We start from the raw sequence: 23,357 nt of genomic DNA on the forward strand, positions 1-23,357 counted from the left end.
CTGGTTACTAAGATGGTTTCATGTTGTTACTCCCATGATATAATACTGGTTGCCATAGTGATGAGATGGGTTTTTTTGTTAATCACTTCTGAGATTGGTTAAATCATGCTTTTCAGAGAATTTGAACAGAAATGGAAAAAAGAAAAAAAGTTGACTTTATAATATTGCTAGACATATGGGGCTTCTTCATTTTGTTGTTATGATAACTATTTCTTCTGGTGTATTTCTAGAAATATATGTTATGAAAAATCCTTCCTCACCATATAAAAACTAGATTTTTAAAGCAGAAGTCATCATTTATTTTCATGCTAACTGACAGTACCTCAAAAGAAACACTTATATAGATGCACACATATGGTTTTCTACTTCTGAATATATCTGTACACATATAGCTTTCTGTGCTTTATGGAGAGTAACAGCTGTGTCTTTACAAAGTATGCCACTATTGTGACTTCATCTTTGTTCTACATAAGGTTTGCTTCTGTACAATATTAAAATGATGTTGTGTTTCCTAGCCAATTTTTTAGTATGGTCTTAAATTAATTTCAATGTATATGTTCCAGAACATATGTAAATTCCAGAAAAACTACTGATTACAATAAAATCTAGTGTTTTGTCCCATTAATTCATTCAGGAAATCAAGATGCAATTAAAGTTTTAATCATCAGATTATTTTCATACATCTGAAAACACAACGGCAAAAATAAATGGCACTTAACTGTCTGCCTTATAAATACATCAGAAAGGCATGTACATCCAGAGTTTTCAAGTTTCAAGGTACTGTTACTGCTGATAAGGAAAGAATTTCCTGTCAGTAGTTTAATTACTAGAAATAGTTAGAGAAATAAAAAATAATCCATAAACAACCTTTTAGATTTGTGGAAAACTCAAAAGTAAGAACAAAGGGCAACTTAAATTAAGAAGTCCTGGTCTTCCATTCAAACAGGGTCCCAGGAGGCATATTAAAGCCAATGAATAGGAAAAAGCTCCATAGTTCACCAGCTGAGATTTTAATGAGACATTTCCCCTTGCTGTGGAAGGGGTTTGTTCAGGAAAGGCAAAAGGCTGCTCACAGAATATTCAGTTAATAGGCATTGTTGGCTTTTACAGCCACTTTGGCAGTTGATTGCTGTACTAACCTTCTATTTTGGCATATTCTGTAAGTCGAGTGTAATTGATCAAGGCAGCCTTCTCCAGACATTTTCTGACCACTTTCTTCACCTCTTCTGCTGGTATGGGAGTGGCAATATCTTTCATTAAAACCTGTATCAGAGACAATTATACCACTTGGTTACACTCATTACTTAATACTCAGGGGAAAAGGATAAAAGTATCCTAATGTTACTTCAGTTGTGATAATAATTAAAGGAAGAAATCAAAAAGGAACTATTTCAGCTGGTGAAACTAGATATTTGTCTTTAAAGATTTCTGTTGAACACTATATTTACACTTTATACAAGATACTGCAAGATCTTGCAGCATGCCAATCATTTTTCATTTGGGTGACACCAAGAACAGTATAACAAGAGCATTCCTTGCATGGTTTGGATCATGGTACCCAGAAAACATGTGAATGTGAAAATTTGCTTTGTTCTCACCTGTGGAAAAGCTTCCACCATTGCATAACCATTGATTCTTCAACAGCGTAAAAGTATGATCAATGCCATCAGAACTAGCTCATACTGATTGCTTTTCTTCCTTAAGTCTTTCAAATTTAGCACATCCTTGTGAAAAATCACACAATCATGGAATCATAGGACAGTTTGGGTTGCAAGGGTTCTTAAAGATCAACTATTTCCAACCTCCCTGCGATGGGCAGGGACACCTCCCACCAGACCAGGTTCCTCAGAGCCTCGTCCAACCTGGCCTAGAACACCTCCAGGGATGGGGCATCCACAGCTTCTCTGGGCAACCTGTTCCTGCGCCTCACCACCCTCTGAGTAAAGAATTTCCTTCTTTTATCAAATCTAAATCTATCTTCCTTTAGTTTAAAGCCATTACCCCTTGTCCTATCTCTACACCCCCTTACAAAGAGTCAGGAGTAAGTCCAGCTTCCCTGTAGGCCCCCTTTATGTACTGGAAGGCCTCAGTAAGGTCTCCCAGAGCCTCCTCTCTCAGCCTGTCTTCATAGGAGGTTCTTCAAGGACCTCTAACAGGTCCATGTCTTTCTTATATTGGGCGCCTCAGAGCTGATCACAGTACTCCAGGTGGTGTCTCCGAAGATCTGAGCAGAGGGGGAGAATGCTTTCTAAGACAGAATCTTCATCTATGGTGTGTTCTGCAAGGCTAAACAGCTGTCACTTCCCAGGGCCAGACCTCATTGACTTTAGTAGAGACATACGGAGTGGGAACTAAGCTTTTTTTTGTTCTTTTTTTTTGTTCTTTTTTTTTTCTTTCTTTTTTTTTTCTTTTTTTTTTCTTTTTCCCATTCACACACTCTTCAGGCTCCTACTGATAGTCCTCTGAAATCCCTGTTGGAATTTTAAATTCTCTTTCCCCAGAGAAGGCAGAGATGCTTTTACCATTACAAGGCCTTCTCCCTTTCAGTCAGTAAAAGAGGATTTGCTGTCCAGGGCTTTACACTGCTAACTGCCCATGACAGTTTTATTGCATATAGTTTTTTGTTTGTTTGTTTGTTTGTTTTTTCTTAAATTGACTCAGACTGCATATTTATAGAAGATTATTTGGATTATATAGATGCTTTTTAATTTTCTGTACCAGTACTGACAACATCAGCAGCAAGGAAGTTGTAGACAGCAGGAAAGAGGGGATGTAGAGTAGACCTGTACTACTTTAGAGATAATGCTGGGTAGTCATTAAATTATAAAGAAACAGAGTCATTGCAGTGGCTTAAAGTGAAATTCCAAGAAATTTGTCCTACAGAGAACAGTTGTTTGCATTTGTGGAAAACATTGAGAAAAATAAAGCTAAACAAACAAACAAACACCTCCCAGTGAACAACTAAAACCAGTAGTAGAATACTAAAGAAGAAACAAGTCAAATTTCAGTGGCCTGAAGGCAAAAGAAAAATGCAGGCTTACTACTCAGGCAGAATTTAAAGTATATTGTCAAACTTACCCTTTCAAGTAATGATAGTGTGGCTTTTAAAGCTCCTTCAGGTCGTCCAAAAGGGAAACAGTATCTTTAAAAAAAAAGAGAGAGAGAGAGAGAGAGAAAATGATAAGAATTTACTTTGAGATGTAACTGTGTACAAAACTCGCATTAAATTATTTTAATAGCAGACTCCCATAGGCAAAGTACTAATGAAAGCAGATGATCTCTTCACTAGTCTGCCATGAAGAATATATATACTATAGCAGTATAAACCCACCAGCAGCTCAGGCCTTACTATAGGAAAAATACAAAAGGAAAAAAGCATTGCATGCACTTTCTCAACTAATTAATAGTTATAAGATAATTAATAGTCTCCGATGAGCTTAATTTTCATCTTCCTGGAAAGAGATACTATTTCTCATGTAGTCATAACAGCTACATGACAGTGAAGCAACACTCTGTGTTTTAGCTTTAATATTGGATTAATATAAGAATAAAATATCTGATATTTAAGTTTTTAGAGATACATGGGAGCAAAAATGTGTGCAGATAATGTTTCCTATTTTATTATAAAAAGTTTGGAAAAGCATTTTCTGTCATTTTTAATTTTATTGGCTAGGACTTAAAACATACCTGATTCTGTCTCCATACTTCCAATAACATATAACATGTAAATAAAAAAGTGATCCCATTCATAGATTTGTTTTTAATTGTTGTCTGATGAATGATCCAATAGAGCAGCTCAATGAGACTATAGAGCTAAAGCAATAGTAGCCTCTTCTAATCCTGTCTATAAAATCTTTTGGGATATCCCCAACTGGAAAATCTTTTCCTCAAATCTTTTTGCTAATATTATTTTTCTCTTATTATTACTCAATGGCAGCCTCATGTTCTAATATTTTCCAACAGTAAAATATTTTCTAATGATAAAAGGATTCAGACCAGTGAATTTTAGAAATGCATTTTGGTCAGCCGAAATAAAGCCCTGTAAATGAGGTCAAAAAAGGATTTCCAGCTGAGAGAATTTCAGTATTTGCTTTGCCTCATTCTCTTTCTATCCTACAGTAGTGCTAACAACTCTTGGGGACCTGTTAACAAATTAGGAAAGGAGATTTAATGGCCCTTAGGCCCTTAGTTTTTTTGACTCTTCCTTTCTTTTCCATAATCCTTGGAATCCAAGTCTTTCCCATGGTTTATTCTTACTAACTTGGAATGGTAGCTTTTGAATAAACATCACTCATTCTTTGATTATACTTAATATTTTAAACCAGTGTATGTTCTGCAATGTAAACAACATAAGAAGTCTCCAGATTCCACAGTTTAAAGTTGAAAATGCAGACTGAAGACCTGGGGGTTATTCAATATCCATGAGTACGACATGGGCAGCCTGCTTTTATGTGCAATTGGTACAAAGAGCTTCTGACAGGGAAGAGTTGTTTTCTTGAGATAAGAAGCTTAGAGAAAAGGAAATGATCATAGTTGATGCCTAAAGGGACACTCTAAGCAGTCCTGCCTCCAGCATTACAGCCTTTTACTGGGTACCAAGATATTGGTCCTCAGGAGATATTTGTGTAAATTATTTAGGGAAGAATAGAGAAAGAGAAGGACTGATGGTCTACATTACTACCAACAACATACAGAAATGAAGAAGGAATACTCCAGAGACTAAATTCACACAGCCAGGCAAGAGGTTAAGTCCAAGACAGCCATGACAGCTTTCTCTGAAATAGTGGCTCTTCCACATTTGATGCCTGAGAGGCAGGCAGGAATCTGGAGTCTCAGTGGGTAGAAAAGATGACAGAGAGGAGAAGTTTAAGAACCTCAAGGACTGGGAAATATTTAAGTAAGGAACCACCAACACAGAATGGGCAGGCTCCATCTTAATCACCAGGCTGATGGCAATGAAAATTAAAAAGGTTACAAGACAGTATTAAAACTGGAAGCTGGGGGATTAGCTGACAGGCATGGGAGAAAACCTTTGCTGGATCAATGTGACCTAGGTGGACGTAGCATATGTTCAGTGCAGCTCTGAAAAGGCAAGAAGGGAAATACACTTTAGTTAAACTGTCTGCAATGACAGCTGACTAGTGCATGCAGTGCAAAGCAATAGAGCAAGAGTAAAGCTTAGAAAAGTACTGACATATTACAGAAAAAAAAAAAAGGAAAAAGGAAAAAAAACACGTTGGCAATCCTCGAGAATCCCTTATTATTACAATAAAACTGTACTACTATACTACTGACCCTCTAATTAGGGTGATGAGAACAATTAGAAAATGTAAAGTGAGATTAGAGGAACTACAAATTGATAACAAATATTAAGAGATTTCAACTACACATGTGTACAATTGATCAATAGCTCATTAGGATGAAATATAATGATAAAATTCTGAAACACGGTATTGAATTGCTGCTTTGGACAACTAATTGAGGTTCCATGAGAGAGACATTGTTCTGGATCTGGTCTCAAGTGTAAACAGGACACAAAATAATGATCACAAATAATAACATTATTATTTTAACATAATATATAATAACATAATATTATAATAACATTATTAACAGTGTAGCAAAAGAAATCATTCCAAATAAATTCAGTATATGTATACTCAGTTCAAGAATGGGAATTAAGGAAAAAAACATGAACTTGAAAAACAAAGGTCCAAACCTTAAAGTGCTATCCAAAAAGCAATAAGCCTACAAGTAGTCTGAGGTAAAATTCAAGAAGTAGGAGCACAACTTAAATGCATCCCACAATTTAAAAAAAAAAAAAGTGATTGAACAAACAAACTAAATACTTTCTATATGACTCCATGAGAAAGTTAAAGAAGTTATTGTAGAGAATTTGGCATGTAAAAACTGTAAAACATGCGAACTGTAAAACAAACTAGGAAAATGTGAAAGCCCTTAAAATATGTTAGGACACACATAAAAGGCAAGGATGCTCATGCTGATAGTAGAAAGGACAGCAGAAGCAAAAATCAGCTTAGGAGATGGTGTGATTGCCCGGTGACTCAAGGGGACTCAAGGACAGTAAGGCCAAAACAGAGAAACTCAGTTTTTGCTTTGGATCAGTCTTTACTGCTGAATGCATTTTTAAAAATATTCAGCATCTCATAGTTTTCACAATATTTTTGATTGACTGAAACACAGAGTAATTTTAATGCTATATTTTCTTCAGAGAGCAATCTCACAGCCAAGACTATCCTGTGTTAATTACTGATACAGATTATTTTTTTACATAATTTGAATCTAAGTTTTATTTAAAATCTAATGCCAATTCTATATCAGGATGTCCTTTATGCTCTGTATGCTTTTACATATTCTAGGGCACTACTCATTCTTCCTTCTACCAGTATACACCATCATCCTCATTTAAATCCAGACATGTCACCTATTTTTTTTTTATTTCTATCATTTGTCCAAAGAAAGATATAATGATTACTCCTCACCTGGCAGAGCTCTCTTGTTTATTTTGATTAAATAAGATTTTAAGGCAAATCCCAGAAGGCAACCTAAAGGATGGAGACATTCACCTTTGAATGACACATTTAATTGCTCTCAAAGAGGAGTTTCTAATGTAATTTGAATTCCCTAAAGATGCAACAAGAATCAGGCAGAAAGATCCCTAAGTTGCTGATAAAGCCCAAGCTCATCAACATACTCTGCTGTGTAGGTAATAAAACACGATGGTCTTTGCTTTTATTTGTTCCAATTCAAATAATTATTTAGGCATTATTATACATTTTGTAATTAGTCTCATTCATGTGAATGCCTGAATCTTGAAAATGCCCAACTTCTCTTGCTCTCTCACTTCCCTTCTACCTCTGCACATATTGAGAAGGCTTCTGCCACTTCAGTTTTTGGGCAGCAACTACTCTCACTGCTCTCATCACACAGTATGAGAAAAAGTACTTACATTCATTGGAAATTACAGTGATTGTGTTTCTACAAAAAACTTGGTATGTTCATAGATATGCCAATCAGACAAAAAGTCTTCACCAAACTCCCACACTCCTTTGTTTTGATTTGTAGCAAACATGAGAAGATTGTCACAAAAACAACTCTTCCTTCTCCCTGCAGATATTTTCTTTGTTATTACTCTCCTCCTGCCTTTCCAAGACCTGGGTAGGAAGCACTCCATCATATGCTGCTCTGTATTGCTTCTTAGGCAAGAGCTATTGAATCCGAAGGAAGACAGGAGACATGAAATATGTCAGAGAAGAATTTTTAAAAGAAATGAAAGGAGTACTGTTGTTTTTTGTTGTCATTTGTTGGTTTGCTTGTTTGTTTTCACCAAAGGAATACTCTCCAAAGAGAACCGTAGCTCTCTTTAGTTTAATACAGAGGAGAAGTCTCAAGCAAAGACTGCTATCTCTGCCTGGCGGAGAAGGACCTGGGAGCATTGGTTGATAGTCGGCTGAATATGAGCCAGCAGTGTGCTCAGGTGGCCAAGAAGGCCAACAGCATCCTGGCTTGTATAAGAAGCAGTGTGGCCAGCAGGGCTAGGGAAGTGATTGTCCCCCTGTACTCGGCTCTGGTGAGGCCGCACCTCAAGTACTGTGTTCAGTTTTGGGCCCCTCACTACAAGAAGGACACTGAGGTGCTTGAGCGAGTTCAGAGAAGGGCAACAAATCTGGTGAGGGGTCTGGAGAACAAGTCTTACGAGGAGCAGCTGAGGGAGCTGGGGTTGTTTAGTCTGGAGAAAAGGAGGTTCAGGGGAGATGTTATCGCTCTCTATAAGTACATTAAAGGAGGCTGTAGTGAGGTGGGGGTTGGTCTGTTCTCCCACGTGCCTGGTGACAGGACGAGGGGGAATGGGCTAAAGTTGCGCCAGGGGTGTTTTAGGTTGGATATTAGGAAGAACTTCTCTACTGAGAGGTTTGTGAGGCATTGGAATGGGCTGCCCAGAGAAGTGGTGGAGTCCCTGGAGGTCTTTAAAAGACGTTTAGATGTTGAACTTAGCGATATGGTTTAGTGGAGGACTTGTTAGTGTTAGGTCAGAGGTTGGACTCGATGATCTTGAGGTCTCTTCCAACCTAGACAATTCTGTGATTCTGTGATCTCCTCCTTGCTTAAAAAATTCCCACACAATGTCGTTATCTACATGACAGATACCAGTGAATACTAGACACTTACCTCATCACACCAGAGGGGGCATACAACAGACTTATAGCAAACCTTGCCAAAGAAAAGAAGGCTTTTTCACACAACACTATTCAAACTGTGGAACAAGTTTTCACAAGGTGATAGAGATAAAAAAAGGTATATAAATACATTCTAAAAAATGTTCAGATTGGCAGAATGGTGGCAGACAGGTTGGCTAACTGTGATAAACTAATAGATTTGGTGAACTAGATGCCAATCATGCTAAGGTTCACAAACCATCAACTGCTACAAGGATACCAGAGGAAACATCACTCCATGTTTGCTCTGTTTCTTGTACTCTTCCTTCTACTGGTACAGATGTCCTTACATTGCCAGTCCTTACATATTACAAACTCTTTATTGAGGATGATTTTGGAAAGTGTATTATGAAACCCAGCAAATGACATTAGATAATCAGGAAAAAAGTTTGTACCTACTGTGTAGGTACCTATATGTACCAGGTACCTACCTATTCACATGACTCTTCTGATCAGCATTAATCCAGAAAGTGGTATGACTTAGTCATTTTCATTCAGGCAATTTTCTTAGATTTATAGATAGCTTAAAGTTCAAAAGGACCAATAAAACCAGGCCTTTATTCTTGCAGTATCTTTTCTACCACAGAAAGAATACAACTCACATGACATGCAAATGAATTCTAAGCACAAACACTTGTGCAAATAAATTATTCCATATTTAATACATTCAAAACTTCTTTGTAGGTAGACTATAGTATTTTCACTCTATTCAAGATTAGTACTGAACATCATAATAAAAACATTCTGCCAGACAAAACTTAGTATTACTGAATAAATTATACACTTACCTGAAATGGCTTATTTGGTTTTCTAAAAGGGAGGAAAGTCTGTCCTTAATTTCCTCAAACCTTTCTTTCTCATCAACAGATACTGTTCCAATTCCATCTGGCCTGTAATATCAAATGTTTAAGAACTTAATAATTAACAATATTTAAGAATTGCTGACATCTCTTCATGCTGCCTCTTCTTTGAACAGTGATCTTTATTTTCAAAGTTTTCAGTTAACATGTGCTACTCTCCTTTCACCTTTCCCATTGCCTTTAAGGATAAATGGTAATTTGTGGATATAGTTAAGGAACAGACTATAACTAGACAAAGAACTTAACTTTTGGAGCTGAACTTTTAAATGCAAGTCCTAAGTTGCTACCTAGACCCAATACAAACACAAGGAATCATATATTTCTCCCAAATAAGTCCCAAATAATAGTATCCTTTCCCAAAAGTTAGTAGTGTTAGCACAATAGAGGGGCAAACTCTGATCTCTGTCTCAATTTCAGCTCCTTGAATCTTCCAGATGTTTTTCCAGAGGCAAAATGTGGCTGAATGTGCAGTTAGAGTGAACATAGATTTTTGATCTCCCAAACCATATTGACAAACAGCAGTCTTGTAAACAAGACTTCCATATAAATATAGCAAAAAGGATGCAATAAATATTTTTAAAGCACTGGCATTTAAAAAAAAATAAAATAAAATTTAACATGTCCCAATAATTAATAAGCTTTATATTAAGTACCTTAAACACATACTTGGAGTCTTATCCTAAATATGTTATTAATACCTTTTTAATAAAATAATGACAAAGTTAATGAAATTGAAATACACATTTCCCAATGGTATTTCTGCCTTACAATCACAACTTTCCCACATCATGCTGTACACTGCTTTAAAGCAAAATATATGAAAACTTCCAGCTCCAGGGTAACAAAACACCTGCTGCTTCTCACCTGGGTTTATACTCTGACATGAAGTGTGGATCTACCCTGTACCCTCTCCAGAGCCCCCAAAACTATCTCATTGTTTTTAGAACTGGGAAAACCGTAGTAAAGTGATATGAAAAAAGACAACATGGTTTTGCTAAATTGTTACTTTAACTTTCTCTACTATCCTTAAGCTTAGGAAGGATAATTTGCTACCTGGTCATGACACAAACACTTCTTTTACCCCTTAAATCACTTACATTTCTGATCTGTCAAGTCAAGGTGGAAAGAATCCCTGAACTCCTTAAATTATTGTGAAGACAACAATAAAAATCAGATATGTTGGAGATATGAGTAACCAGGCACATCAATATGCTATTGGATAAATTTGATGTGAAAAAGCAAATAACTTATTTATCTTTTTTTGACGGATGCCAGGATACTTTACCTCAGCCTTCTGACAGATGGAACAGGCTCAAATGTAAGTAAATTTTACCATCTGATGTCATTGTCAGGAGAGATCGTGCTCTGGAGTGATAAACTAAATAGTTCTGTCATATTAAACCTCACTGAAGCATGTCATATATATGACAGAAAAGACCTAGGGGTCCACATAACAATAAGTGAAAAAGGTGAGCCAGTAGCATGTCATATCTGTCAACCTACACTAAGGCTAGGATCACTGCATACTGGGGACTTGTCACTTCACTGAGTTTGTTGCCATACAGAAGCATGCTGACAATGCCAAAAATTTTCAGAACTGTTAAATATATTTTCAGTGAATGTTTGGATAGAGCCAAATGTCCCAGAAGAACAATAACGACTACACAAAAAGGTGTTAGAAAAATGTACAAGCTATGGAACTGAAAAACTCAACTCTTCAAAGCATGCTTTTACAAACAACACAAACTCTGAATCACTATTTTGTTTCTTACTTTGTTTCCTCCCTATTCTTATATTATTCTTATTGCAACAAGCAGAACCTAAAAATGCATTTTCATAGCACAGTTCTGAGACACATTATAGTGGTGACCACTTTTTACTGCTCTTGGGAGTGTCTTATCTACTACCAAGTAAAAAGAATCCACAGAAAAAAGAATCTGACTCTGAGATGGTCTAAGAAAACATAGATTAATGTTTTCATAATTCCCACTCATTTTACCTTCTAGATCTTTTTTCTTTAATTCTTTAAAGACATTAAAATAAAATAAAATAAAATAAAATAAAATAAAATAAAATAAAATAAAATAAAATAAAATAAAAATATTGTTTTGAACTGGTTATTTTTATTAATAAATTACTGTGTCTGCCAGGAAGATCACAACCAACCAGTCATTTGGTTTTCAAATACTTAGGTTACCCAGAAGTCATGCCAGAACTATTTTGCAACTAAAAACATCAACAAATCTGAATTTTATACCATCCCAAATGATACAAGTGGCTATCTGGACTTGATTTTTTCAATTCAAAGCCAGTATTAAGCCTTCCTATCACAGACTTGGACCTCTCTTTCAAGAACTCCACCAAGTGATGGACTGCCTCGAGAAGTATCAAGTCTTCATGTTATTGTACACGTGACACCGTTTTAACAGTATCTTCCCAAGAAAGTGAAGGAAGAGTGAATTTTCCCTTCTCTCACATTCCTTTCCTCCTGATTGTTCACAGCTACTTTTGGCATTAGAAAGCCAGGAAAAAAAAAAAAAAAAAAAAAAAAAAAAAAAAAAAAAAAAAGACTGGGTAGCATTCTCTTTCTCACTTATATAATTTTTCCATTTTCTGAGAGCTCTGTCAATTGGATTTGGATTGGCCTGTCTTTTCTGCCTAGATCACAGTGTAACCACCATAGATGTAACGTTGTTTCTGATCACATCTCAATTTGTTTAATTCACTTAGACCTTAATATTGAAAGATATACAAAATAAATACCTCATGAGCTAGAGCATTCCACAGGGAAGCAGCTGTTTGAACATTTTTAAAAATGACACCAAAAATAGAGATTGACCTGAATTTTTAAAGAAAATTTTACTGTGATAGTCTTCCAAGATAACTGTCCAGATGGTAGTTCTCCTAGGGAAGCTAATTGATTAGGTGATGGATTTAGGGTTCCCTCTGGGGACAGTTTTTATTCACTTGACATAATCCTTTAAGAGTTGGAATACCTGTTGATATATTTTGCTGTCTAAAGGTCTTAAAACTTGTAATAATTTGCAGATGTCACTTGACAGATTGTAGGAATAAGGTTCTTGAGAACAGGTGTGGCATATGAGATAAAAATGGTATTCCAGTTCCGATGTGAATCAGAGATGATGGACATTTGGTTGGGTATTGATTCATTTCAGCCCTCAACTTTGGAAACAGCTTCTCCTAGTGGCCTCTAGTATGAAACTATTAACTTAAACAGGCCTGTTCTGCTGTGACAGGCTTGTGAAATAGTAACTGAATATGACTGACATTACTTTATTTTTTCCCCCCTCTGGAACATTGCTTATACTGGTGCTTTTTGCATATTTTACAAATGTTTAAATGTTACTCTTTTAAATAGGCTTTCCTTATCAAAAGCTTAGACCATCACTTTGGTCTTTCATGGGAAAAATAAAAATAAAAAAGAGTAAGAGAAAATGAATTCACAGATTGATATTCAGATATATACACATACATACAGATGAGAACAGTAAGGCTGACCAAAATAATCTGCCAGAAAAAGATGAGAAATTCTGATGAAAAACAAAATATATGGAAAACAAAAACACTTCAGCTAAGGTCTTACATCAAGACATGTATATAATAAACTGTATTTCAGGGTGTAGGAAAACCAAAACCATAAATTACAAGTCATCTTAGCTTTTAGAAACAAATTGTTTTAGAAGAATGCACTGCTTTCTAAGAGCACTTGCTTTAAAACTCAACAGGAGGAAAAAGCAAACAAACAGTGGCAGTTTTCAAATTAGCAAAATATTTTTTTTTCTTGTTTCTCAGTAAACAGGATTTAGAATTTTGATTAAGAGACTTTATTATCCATTTACCAGAAATTTAATATCATTTTTTTTCCTTTAAAACACAATTCCTTTAATCAATGCTTTTGTAGAGTTCATGGTTTATGCTAGACAAGTCTAAGAAAAACAGTGATTTACATTATCAGCTTAGAAGCAGGCAGAGCAGACATCTTTTTATTAACAGAAAAGAAAGAGAGCAAATTATCACGTGGCAGTCACAGATAGCTTTAACCAACAGACACTTGAAGAGCAAACACTTTGTGGTTTATATTAACTATTCTACAAACATTCTGACAAAAAAAAAAAAAAAAGTTGGCACAATAGAGCCTTCTGCCGTATGCATTCCTAAAGCAGATCCTACATCTGCTTGCAGTTCATACCCTCTTTTTCACGGTGAATGAAAAAGACCAATCCTGAAGGTTACTAAAACAGATTAAGATGATAGAACAAGTTAATTTTCGTGATATTTTGTGCAGGGATATCTTAGGTGGGATACATTATTGCTCTTTTACTCAAAGGTTAAGAGTGTACTAATATGATATAATTTTAGCTCAAGCATAAGAGTATGTATAGACAGTATTCAGTTGAAGTTAATGACAAAACAATGTATAATGTTTAGGGAAGGTGAGAGTATGTGATAGCATTAACTGTTCTTTCACTGCCTAAGATTGCAACTATCACCTTAAATATGCAAAACTTTGTTTGGATAGTTCTTAACAATGTGTGAATTATGATTTATTTTCTATTGACAATTTCTCTGAGGCTTTTCAGAAGCAGATATTTTTGTCTTGCTACATTGAAAAATGTGCCTCTGTTAATATTTGAGTGAGGGCAGCTTTTGCAATCAGTATATTATAATTATCAGCACTTTCCAACACAGCACGATATCCTTCCTCAAACCAAAGGTGAGGTCAATATGGCCTACTTGGCACTTGTAACAGGGTCAAGAACTTCGCTTCTAGCTTTGAACTCAGGAGATCTCTACCAATAATGTTCCTGTGGCTATCTGCAACAGCAATATATAGAAAGCTCTGTCATTAACTGAACAGCATTAATAAAAAAAATGCTCAGCTGTTAGAGACTCTTCATATCAGAGGCTTAGGGACATGATGTTTATAAGTGAATCACTTAAAAATGAGAATATAGATTAATTTAAAGGAGGTTCACCTTCCTCTGTGTTCCATATCAATAGGAGACTATCAGCTTCCAAAAATGAAGCAGGAAGCAAGATGCTTTGCACAAGATGGTACACGAAACTGAAAGACTAGTGAAAAAGTTCTGCTATCAGCATTGCCCAGTGAGCCTCAGAAAAGGGGAAGATTATATTCACCTGAAGAAGAGCGATATAAATGTCCAAGAATCAACTAGATTTTCCAGATTTGAAGGAACACTGCTTCTCATCTGGAAGCACAAACTCACATAGCATATCAGTCCTAAAAGGTACATTTTCTTCCTTCGTTATTCTGGGGAAATGGTGACTGATAACAAATGACTTTTGAATAAAAACATGCTTTGAGTATGAGACATCCACTCTCACCATTTCCATTATAGAGCACTGATATAAAAACGAGACAACTTACAAAACCAAAAGACATCTGTTGAAGTGTATGGATGCTGTATTAAAAATGAGAGAGAATTTATATAAGATGCTGACAGACTGATGGAATATAACTTCCAGTGCAACACACCCTAAAGACCCTACACTGTAAGGGATCTCAGGCTCCTTCCTCCAGCTATTGGACTGCCTGGGAACAGATCTAAGATTAAAGCAGAAGGCCCAATTGGCAATAAAAGCAATAAAGAAGACCTTGCACCTGCTGTCATTACAACACAGACAGAAAGAAAGAGCTCCCGGGGTTGGGTGAATAAGAAGCACAGCAGAAAGAGGAAGAATCTTCAACAGTTTATAGCTGATGTTCCACAAAATCCTGCTAGTAATGGTTTCATGGGAAAACCATCTAAACAAACAAACAAAAAAACAAAAAACCACCAAAAACTATAAACTACACTTACAAAAAGATAACACTTTTGGAAAGAGATTGAGTGGACAAAATATTTCATGTCGGATGGTGACCTTGTACACATATGCACTGAAACTACTTATTTAAGATATATAATTTTAAATTAAGCCTTATTACAGAATCACAGAATTTCTAGGTTGGAAGAGACCTCAAGATCAACAAGTCCAACCTCTGACCTAACGCTAACAGTCCCCACTAAACCATATCCCTAAGCTCTACATCTAAACGTCTTTTAAAGACTTCCAGGGATGGTGACTCCACCACTTCCCTGGGCAGCCTGTTCCAGTGTCTAACAACCCTTTCAGTAAAGAAGTTCTTCCTAACATCTAACCTAAAACTCCGCTGGCACAACTTAAGCCCATTCCCCCTCGTCTTGTCACCAGGCACGTGGGAGAACAGGCCAACCCCCACCTACAGATACCTACAGCCTCCTTTAAAGTATCTGTAAAGAGCGATAAGGTCGCCCCTGAGCCTCCTTTTCTCCAGGCTGAACAAGCCCAGCTCCCTCAGCCGCTCCTCGTAGGACTTGTTCTCCAGACCCCTCACCAGCATCGTCGCCCTTCTCTGGACCCGCTCAAGCACCTCGATGTCCTTCTTGTAGCGAGGGGCCCAAAACTGAACACAGTACTCGAGGTGCGGCCTCACCAGAGCCGAGTACAGGGGGACGATCACCTCCCTAGCCCTGCTGGTCACACTGTTTCTGATACAAGCCAGGATGCCGTTGGCCTTCTTGGCCACCTGAGCACACTGCTGGCTCATATTCAGCCGACTGTCCACCATCACTCCCAGGTTAGAAATAGTTTATGAAAGATAATGGAGAAAACAGCAAGATACAGACAACCTTACTTTAACTCTAGAGATCATTTAGTCAGACGAGATGAAATATTTATTCAGAAGCTTAAAAAAAAAAAAAGATAAGAGACAGAGCAATGTAATGATATTCCTTTCCTTAGTCTGACAAAGTTCCTTGCCCCAGGTTTGAAAGAGTTGATTCCTCTGAGCAGTCTTTTATCACTTGACACAAAGTGTAAAATTGCAATAAATGGTTCTTATCACAGCATATTAGAAAAATGGAAAGAAATATATGAATGTATAACACTCTTCAAAGTTTCCATAGTTTCATTTCACTTATGTGTCCTTTTACTCCACTTTAAGATATTTCCTCCAGAGAAAACAGGAGCAAGAAGCCTGTCAGAGAGTCTACAGTGCCAAACGATGGCAAGGATCTAAGAGGAGCTCTCAAAGACTGCAAAGCTATTGCAGAGATGTCAACATTATTTCCAGTGGTGTTTACTGTGGAGGAAATGAGGAAAACTCCAATGCTGGAACCCTTCTTTGCTCACAGCTAAAAATCTTCCTTCATTTTCACTACAGGATCTGTCTAAAATTAAAGCAACTAAGAGTTTATGGAACAAATTAGAAACATAAAAAGGAGGAAGCTGCCTGGCCCAGAACTGAATTACCTATGGTTGAGTGAAAGCACTCACAAAACTACTTTCCTCCAGAGGAGTGGGAGGTGAAGAAGGTGAGATCAATTTAAAATTAAAAGGAGTTTCTAGGGGAGGTATGTGGAACTGCAGGCCAGTAATACTTCCCAGAGAATTAGAAGAAACTATAATATAAAAATATTTAAGGATAAAATTAAAAGGAAGTTGAGTAAATATGATTTATTGTGAAGAAGTCTGTATGGCTTTGAAGACACAAGGCAGGGGCATCCTATCTTCCGATACTGACATTCTCTAAAGGCATCAAAAACACATGGATGAGTGTGATCTGATTCATACAATGTACCTGGATTTCCAAAAACCTTTTTGCCAAACATTTTTAAGGCAAGAGAGTAGGAGTCAATGGTGAATATTTGCAGTGGAGGGATGTTATCAGTAGAGTTCTGCAGTGATCTGTGCTGAGACCTGTGTTATCTTACAGTATTCATAAACACTGGCAAACAGCTAAAAACTGATGTGATAGTAATTGTCGTGATAATTATGTGGAATAGCATAGAATTGCATAAGGACCTTATGAGATCAAGCAAGAATAAAACAACACATAATGACCAAGGTATATAAATATAAGGAAAAATCATTTGCTGTTTAGGACAGAGATCTTAGTGTTATGATGGATGATAGTGTTATGAAGCTGTGTTGAGTAGCAGTAAAAAAAGCAAAACATCAGGAATTAGAAAAAAAGGATAGGGTATTAGCAGAAAATATCCATCCAGTGTAATAATGCATGGTTCACTCATAATTCTTGAATCTTAAACAGAAAAGCAACAACAGAAGGATTGTTTTACGTCTCTCTTCATCTGTTCCAGTAGCAAAAGAGACTGAAATGAGATCTCTAGGAGTCAAGATCAAAACAAGAGTCCTTTATGCAGGAGAAAGCTGAGTTGTAGAACTTGCTACCAAGGGCTCTGAGAATGCAAAGGGGTTACCCAGATACAGTGGTGGAATGGACGAGTACCTCAGAGACTTGCTCCAGGTTACCAGACAGGCATATTCTGAGCAGTAAAGAGCTGGAGACTGAAAGAGCTCTAAGAGTAAATATTGCATACTCTTGCCCTTCTTTTACTCCAACCAGGTCGATGCTGAAGACAGGTGACTCAGTGGCTTAGAAGAACCCTGACTTAGTAGGACTGTTCTATTCAAACACATGCTGAAGATTTCAAACTGAAGACAGAGACAAACTATTTATTTTCAGTTATAAACAGACTTTTGTAGCATTACTTTCACCTTCACTTATCATGTATGAATTTCCAATATACTTTTTTTTTTTCTTTTTTTTTTTTTCTGAATAGTAAAAGGTATAACAAGGGAATATGCTTGATTTTTGAATTTTTCAATTCAGTCTGTAACTCAGCAGGTGGAAAGAAGTCACTTTACACTTCATGTGTTACCCAACAGCATCCATTTCAGAGAAGAGGGACTGAATAGAAGTCACAGCATGAAAAGTAGACAGTGCTGGGGAAGAAACAATAGCTCCTACTCGGACTGTTTAGACTGAAATGTCAGCCTTCAGGCATACCCTATAGTCCTTGTTCTGCCCATTTCATTTTCAGCAGAGATACACAAGTGCAGTGTACGCATAACTACAGTGTGAAAAGTTCACTTGTGAACTAATGACTTTAATGGGGACCATTACAGTGGAACATTTCAGAAGACAAATGCTGCAAAGAGGAACCAAAGGAAATGCTTTTGTAAAGGTACAGCACACTTATGCAGAAGCACAACCAAAGGAAAGCTGATTTTATTTACTAGAGGAAAATGAATCTGTTGATTCAGAAACAAGGACATGTTTCTATTTAAACAATCAGCAAACCCACTCTTTTAATAGATTTTGCTGTTTGGCTATTTCATAAGAGAATGTCTCTCTTAAGAATATCAATGCACAAAAGCAGAAATGCCATTTCTAAGTAAGCAATTTGTTAGCATAGTCATAATGTTCAAGAAAGGGAAGGCACAAATGAGGCTTGGATTTCTCAGTCTAGGTCTCAGCACATTGTGGTCAATCCTGCATAAACATTTCTGTTCCTAAACCAACAACGGTGGCATAAGAGACATAATAAGTACCAGTATTCTTGATAACTTTGTCAGAACTTGTGAACTACAACTTTGTCACAGTTAGGAAAGAAAACAGCTGGGAACTGTTCTCTGGTCCTGAGAGCAGGTGACAAGGTCTGCTGCACACAGCCTACATCAAAGCTCAGTTCAGGTCTTCTCCGTGTTAGTTATTGCCCCTGAAATTCTAGGACAACAATTCACTTTTATGTGTTTATTCCAGGTGTTTTGAAATAAGAGCCTTTCTATTGTGTCTGCAAGAGTGGTGTTACTGAAGCATGAAACAGATCTTGAATATTTCAAGTCCTAGGGTGTGGCAAAAGAGCACAGGAGATACCTGAGGGTTCAAAATCTGCTGGAAGAATTCTGAAGAAATATGAAGGGTAGAAAGAGTCAAAGGTGATTCAGCCTTGTTGCTAGTGTCTGCTGGGAGCAGACATGCAATTCCCGCAACCATGCCTGGTATCTCAGAGAGTGTCTGTGACTAATGGGCAGTTGGGGTCCATTGTATGAGACCTCTTCCTCACCAGCTTTATGTAATAAATCAGATATAGCCACTGGTGTGCCCAGCATATATCCTAGTATGGCCCCAGAATATTTTGCAGATCTGCTCTAATTTGTGCCTGAGTTTATCCTCACCAGGCTACCAGAAATCATGAAGGTGAGTGACACCTTTATCTAATTATTTGACTGGTGTCACTAGATAGCTTGTTAGTCTAAAATTCATGTTTAAAAGAAATTTCTAATTTGAACTGTAGACACAGCTGCATGTGGAAACATGCTCCTCTATCACCTGACTTCATGATCATCTTTGATGATCTTTCTCAGGATTGTGGAAGGTCCAAGATCCCTCTGTGAAGCAAAGGGGAAATATACATTGAGTACATCATGCCGAGAGCATAAGGCTCTTTGTCTTTGTTATGTTGTCTTTCTAATTCTCAGCCTGACTTATAAAACTAAGATGCATAACGCCATGGATCAGCCTAGAACTTTGGCCTGTCATGCATTGTCTGTGAAATTCTTTTTTCCCTTTTACTATTTCTTAGTGCTGCAGCAGATGAATGAGTGGATGTATTATGTGTGTATATGTGTGTCTGTCATCCTCAGTGAGTGTGTCTGCTTCTGTCCTTGACTTACTTTTCTTCTTTCTTCATGTTTCTTTTTTCTTCCTTTTTACAATATCTCAGTTCTAGTCAGACCCTCTCTGTTCAACACTTCTTTTATTCCTAAAACACTCATAATGCTATTCAGAGAGTATCTGTACAGAAGGAATAGACAGAATACAAACAGAGTGCTTACCACTGTGTAAATGATGTGCTCTCTGAGATATTTTCGTGCACTGCACGGACTGTTGTCCTTCACTTAAATTATGAAATAAAAAGAAATATATCTACTTTCCTTTTCAATTCTTGAAATAAGTTTGAGCAATTATCACTGTATGTTTGTCTTGTTAGGTTGAAACCAGTAATAAAAAGGCTAGAAACAACAAAGACTTAGACTCAATAGGAAATACGAATGTGTCAGGTTCTTCAGGAACTGACAAAAGAAGCGTGCTTTTACAGAGAATAGGTGACCAAGTAAAAGCCAGAAAATCTCCTAACTTACCAGCATGAATGTCAAGATTCTTGAGAATATTGCAGTCACATTCCAAAGCATTTAAACTTTGGATATTATAATCAAAGATTACATAATGTTAAAATCTCCCACTGCCGAACCACTCAGGTCACAAATGCCCAGATCCTGTTCTCACAGACACAAGTCTTGACTAAGCCAATGAAGGAAACAATATTCTTTTTAAGGATTGTCCCTTCTTCACTGGCTCGTGGATGAGTAAAACAGCCTCCACGACTGACTGGCTGCAAGACAAGATAAGCAAACAAGTTGGGAACAAAGCCTTTCTTTCCCCTTACCCCTACCAGGGTTCAATTTTGGCGATTTACTGACAGCATCATAGTAACTGCTTTTTTGGGACTGTGAGCAGCTTTTTCCCTCGTGGCAGGACTGGATCAGTTGAGAGGGGCTGATTGATTATTTTCTTATTTTTGAACTTTTAAAACATATTTCCTGTGTCACTCTATAAATCTAGTATGCACAGTAGGTTGCAAATACGTCATCCTGTAATTTGATAGTTTGTCCATTCCGCCCCCCACTCTAGTACAGGGAAGACATGGATAAACTAGAGCAAGTTCAGTGGGGAGGGCCATCACATTGTGTAGGGGAGAGAATGCTTGTTCCGTGAAGGACAGCCTGGGGGAGCTGGGCTTGGTCACCCTGGAGGATAGGTGGCACATAGGGGAACTGAGCAGCAGCCCTCAGCAGGTGCTGGGAGGTTGTCAAGAAAATGGAGTCAAACTCTCTTCCAGTGGTGTAAGATGGGAGGATAAGAGACAGTGTATCCATAACTAATTGAAATAAGACAGGTTCAAACTGGGTAAAGCCCTGAGCAACCCGGTCGGACCCCACAACTGACCCTACTTTGAGAAAGAGGTTATACTAGAGACCTCCTGAGGTCCCTTCTACCCTGAGTTATTCCATGATTTCCTATCTCCAACATCCAGCAGAGCTAGCTCCATCACAACATGGAATAAGACATAGATGAGGCAAAGACTTCTTTTAAAGAATGTGTGGTACTGTTTCTAATGCATAGCACAGAAAATCAACAAGTTTATTTTTAACAAGTCTTTCACTATCAAGAGGAAGGAAAACATCGTCACAAGAGCATCACTGTGACCAGTGATCCAGCCTATTCCTTGTGTGGAAAGAATCACAGAAGCATCTTACTCCCCTGCCCCGCCCCCGCCCCCCAGATGGGGGTCATACCGCATTCCCAATATGTTTTTTCTCATTGTAACAGCATGGTCAGAAGAACTGAGTATTTTATGGTAAGTTGCAAAGCTACAGACTGTTGAAAAACTGTCAAAGCCTTATACTGCAAAATTGTTCAAAATGTTCGCTGAAAACACCATTCACTAGCACAATACAAATGTAGAATGCAGGATGATATCCTGCCTTGAATCAGTCTATACAGTACCCAAGAAAACACACTGCATTAAGACAGTATAAATAGAAAATACAAATATATATATATGTATATATATATTAATGTAATCTGTATAGAACTCCAAAGATCCTTGAAAAAAAAACTTCCATGAACTAATTTCTGGTGTGTGCAATTTCTCTATCTGGTGAATACAAGAGTGTAGAAATACTTTTGCTTCGTCCTAAGGTTAGCGGTAAATTACCTGTTACCATGAACATGAGAAGCACAAAATGCAAAACTGTAGTGGAGCAAAGTTGGATCTATGACAGAACCATTTTCTGAATGTTCAATCAACTCATTAAGATAGCAAAGATGTCGGTGACAGCCTCTCACTCCGTAGCGAGCACAGTATTCATCTAATACGAAGACTTGACCTGGGCTAAACCAACCCTGAAAGAGAAAGGAGAAAAAAAAAATAAAAAATGTTGAGATTTCTTTTCCTACTCACAGCTTTTAAATCAAACAAAGAACAGAAGTATGTATTTTTGTATGCATTACATAATTTTTTATAGTAAAATGATTTATACCTGACTAATGCTGATAGCACTGGAAGTTAGATCCAACAATAAACCTCTTGCTGAAAGGACTAAATGTCAGGAAACCATTTGCAGTTCTGAGTTACCATGACTATGAAATAAATGGCTGATCAAAACAAGGTAATAATACATCCAAAGTCTGATATAGATTTGATTATATCATAACCTAGCTGCCTGACACAAAATAAATTAACCTTATAAAATAATCAACTTTCTTAAAGTAATTAAGAAGGCTAAGAGAGAACATTTGGGTCATGGTGAGACAAACCAATATGGATGATTAAAATACAGTTTCTGGATGGTCAGTTCCCTGTGGCTGCAACTTTAATCTGACAGATGAAATACAGTTTGACCATTATTCCATCTCTTATGTAATATGCATGCATTACTACAAGAGATACAAAGCTACACAGTTTGTTGAAAGCCATCTGATTTAGTAACTTGAAAACAATTTGACCTTTAATGGTAATTTGATATGCTTGGGAACTATTTTGACACAGGTCTTCTTTGGGCACAGGCTTGATAAGACCAGAATGGCGTAACCCTGGCAAAGACATGAACAATATACAGACATCTTTGCATCCCAAAAACTGTTCTTGAGGGAACCCAGAATGCAAAAAAAAAAAAAGGAAAAAAGGGTTCTTGATGTAGAAATGGAAAACAGAAAAGCCTTCCAATTTGAGAAAAGATACTGCAATGACCTTCCAAAAAGAAGCAGAGAAAAAAACAAAGGTTGGAAAACCATAGCTGTTTTAAACAGGTGTTTTTCTTTGTTCTTTTCTTATTTGTGGTGATATTCCCTTCTTATCAGTTCTGCCAAATGACTAAGAGAGATTTGGGAACACCTGAACTGAAACGGACAAATGACTTGAATAAGCAAAACAATTTTGTAAGTCATAAATTTATAGCATCAGTTTAAGAACTGAAGACTACGTATTACTATTTTTTGTGAATACTTCTGCAATCTTAGATATTTAATATTTATACAGAATAGTAGCAAAAAATGCTACCAAAAATACGTAAAATACACCTCAGGTTAAGATCATCCATATCATAACTTTATTAAAAGACTGCATGAGAATTCTAGAATTTAGAGAATTTAGAATTCTCTAGAAATTCTAAATTTTATATTCTCTCCCAACTGTAGAATTTAACATTTTCAAACATGTTAGCAAACAAAAACGTGTGAATATTATTTTATTATTTTTTTTACTCCCAATTCATTCTTTTGACATCAGTATTTCCATTACCTTAAAAGACTTCAGATATTTCTAGGGAA

The 23,357-nt window shown here is 36.9% G+C and overlaps 1 protein-coding gene across 1 annotated transcript in view; it reads right to left on the minus strand.

Moving 5' to 3' along the window:
• Positions 1–23,357, minus strand: part of CADPS2 (calcium dependent secretion activator 2) — a 310,672-nt gene that overhangs the window by 79,951 nt on the left and 207,364 nt on the right. Inside the window, 4 exon segments of the mRNA XM_068669603.1 lie at positions 1,140–1,263; positions 3,079–3,142; positions 9,026–9,127; positions 21,745–21,932. Of these exon segments, the coding sequence (XP_068525704.1) occupies positions 1,140–1,263; positions 3,079–3,142; positions 9,026–9,127; positions 21,745–21,932 (478 nt within the window).

This window comes from Anas acuta, chromosome 1 (assembly GCF_963932015.1).
Source record: "Anas acuta chromosome 1, bAnaAcu1.1, whole genome shotgun sequence".
In the NCBI taxonomy this organism is placed as follows: domain Eukaryota; kingdom Metazoa; phylum Chordata; class Aves; order Anseriformes; family Anatidae; genus Anas; species Anas acuta.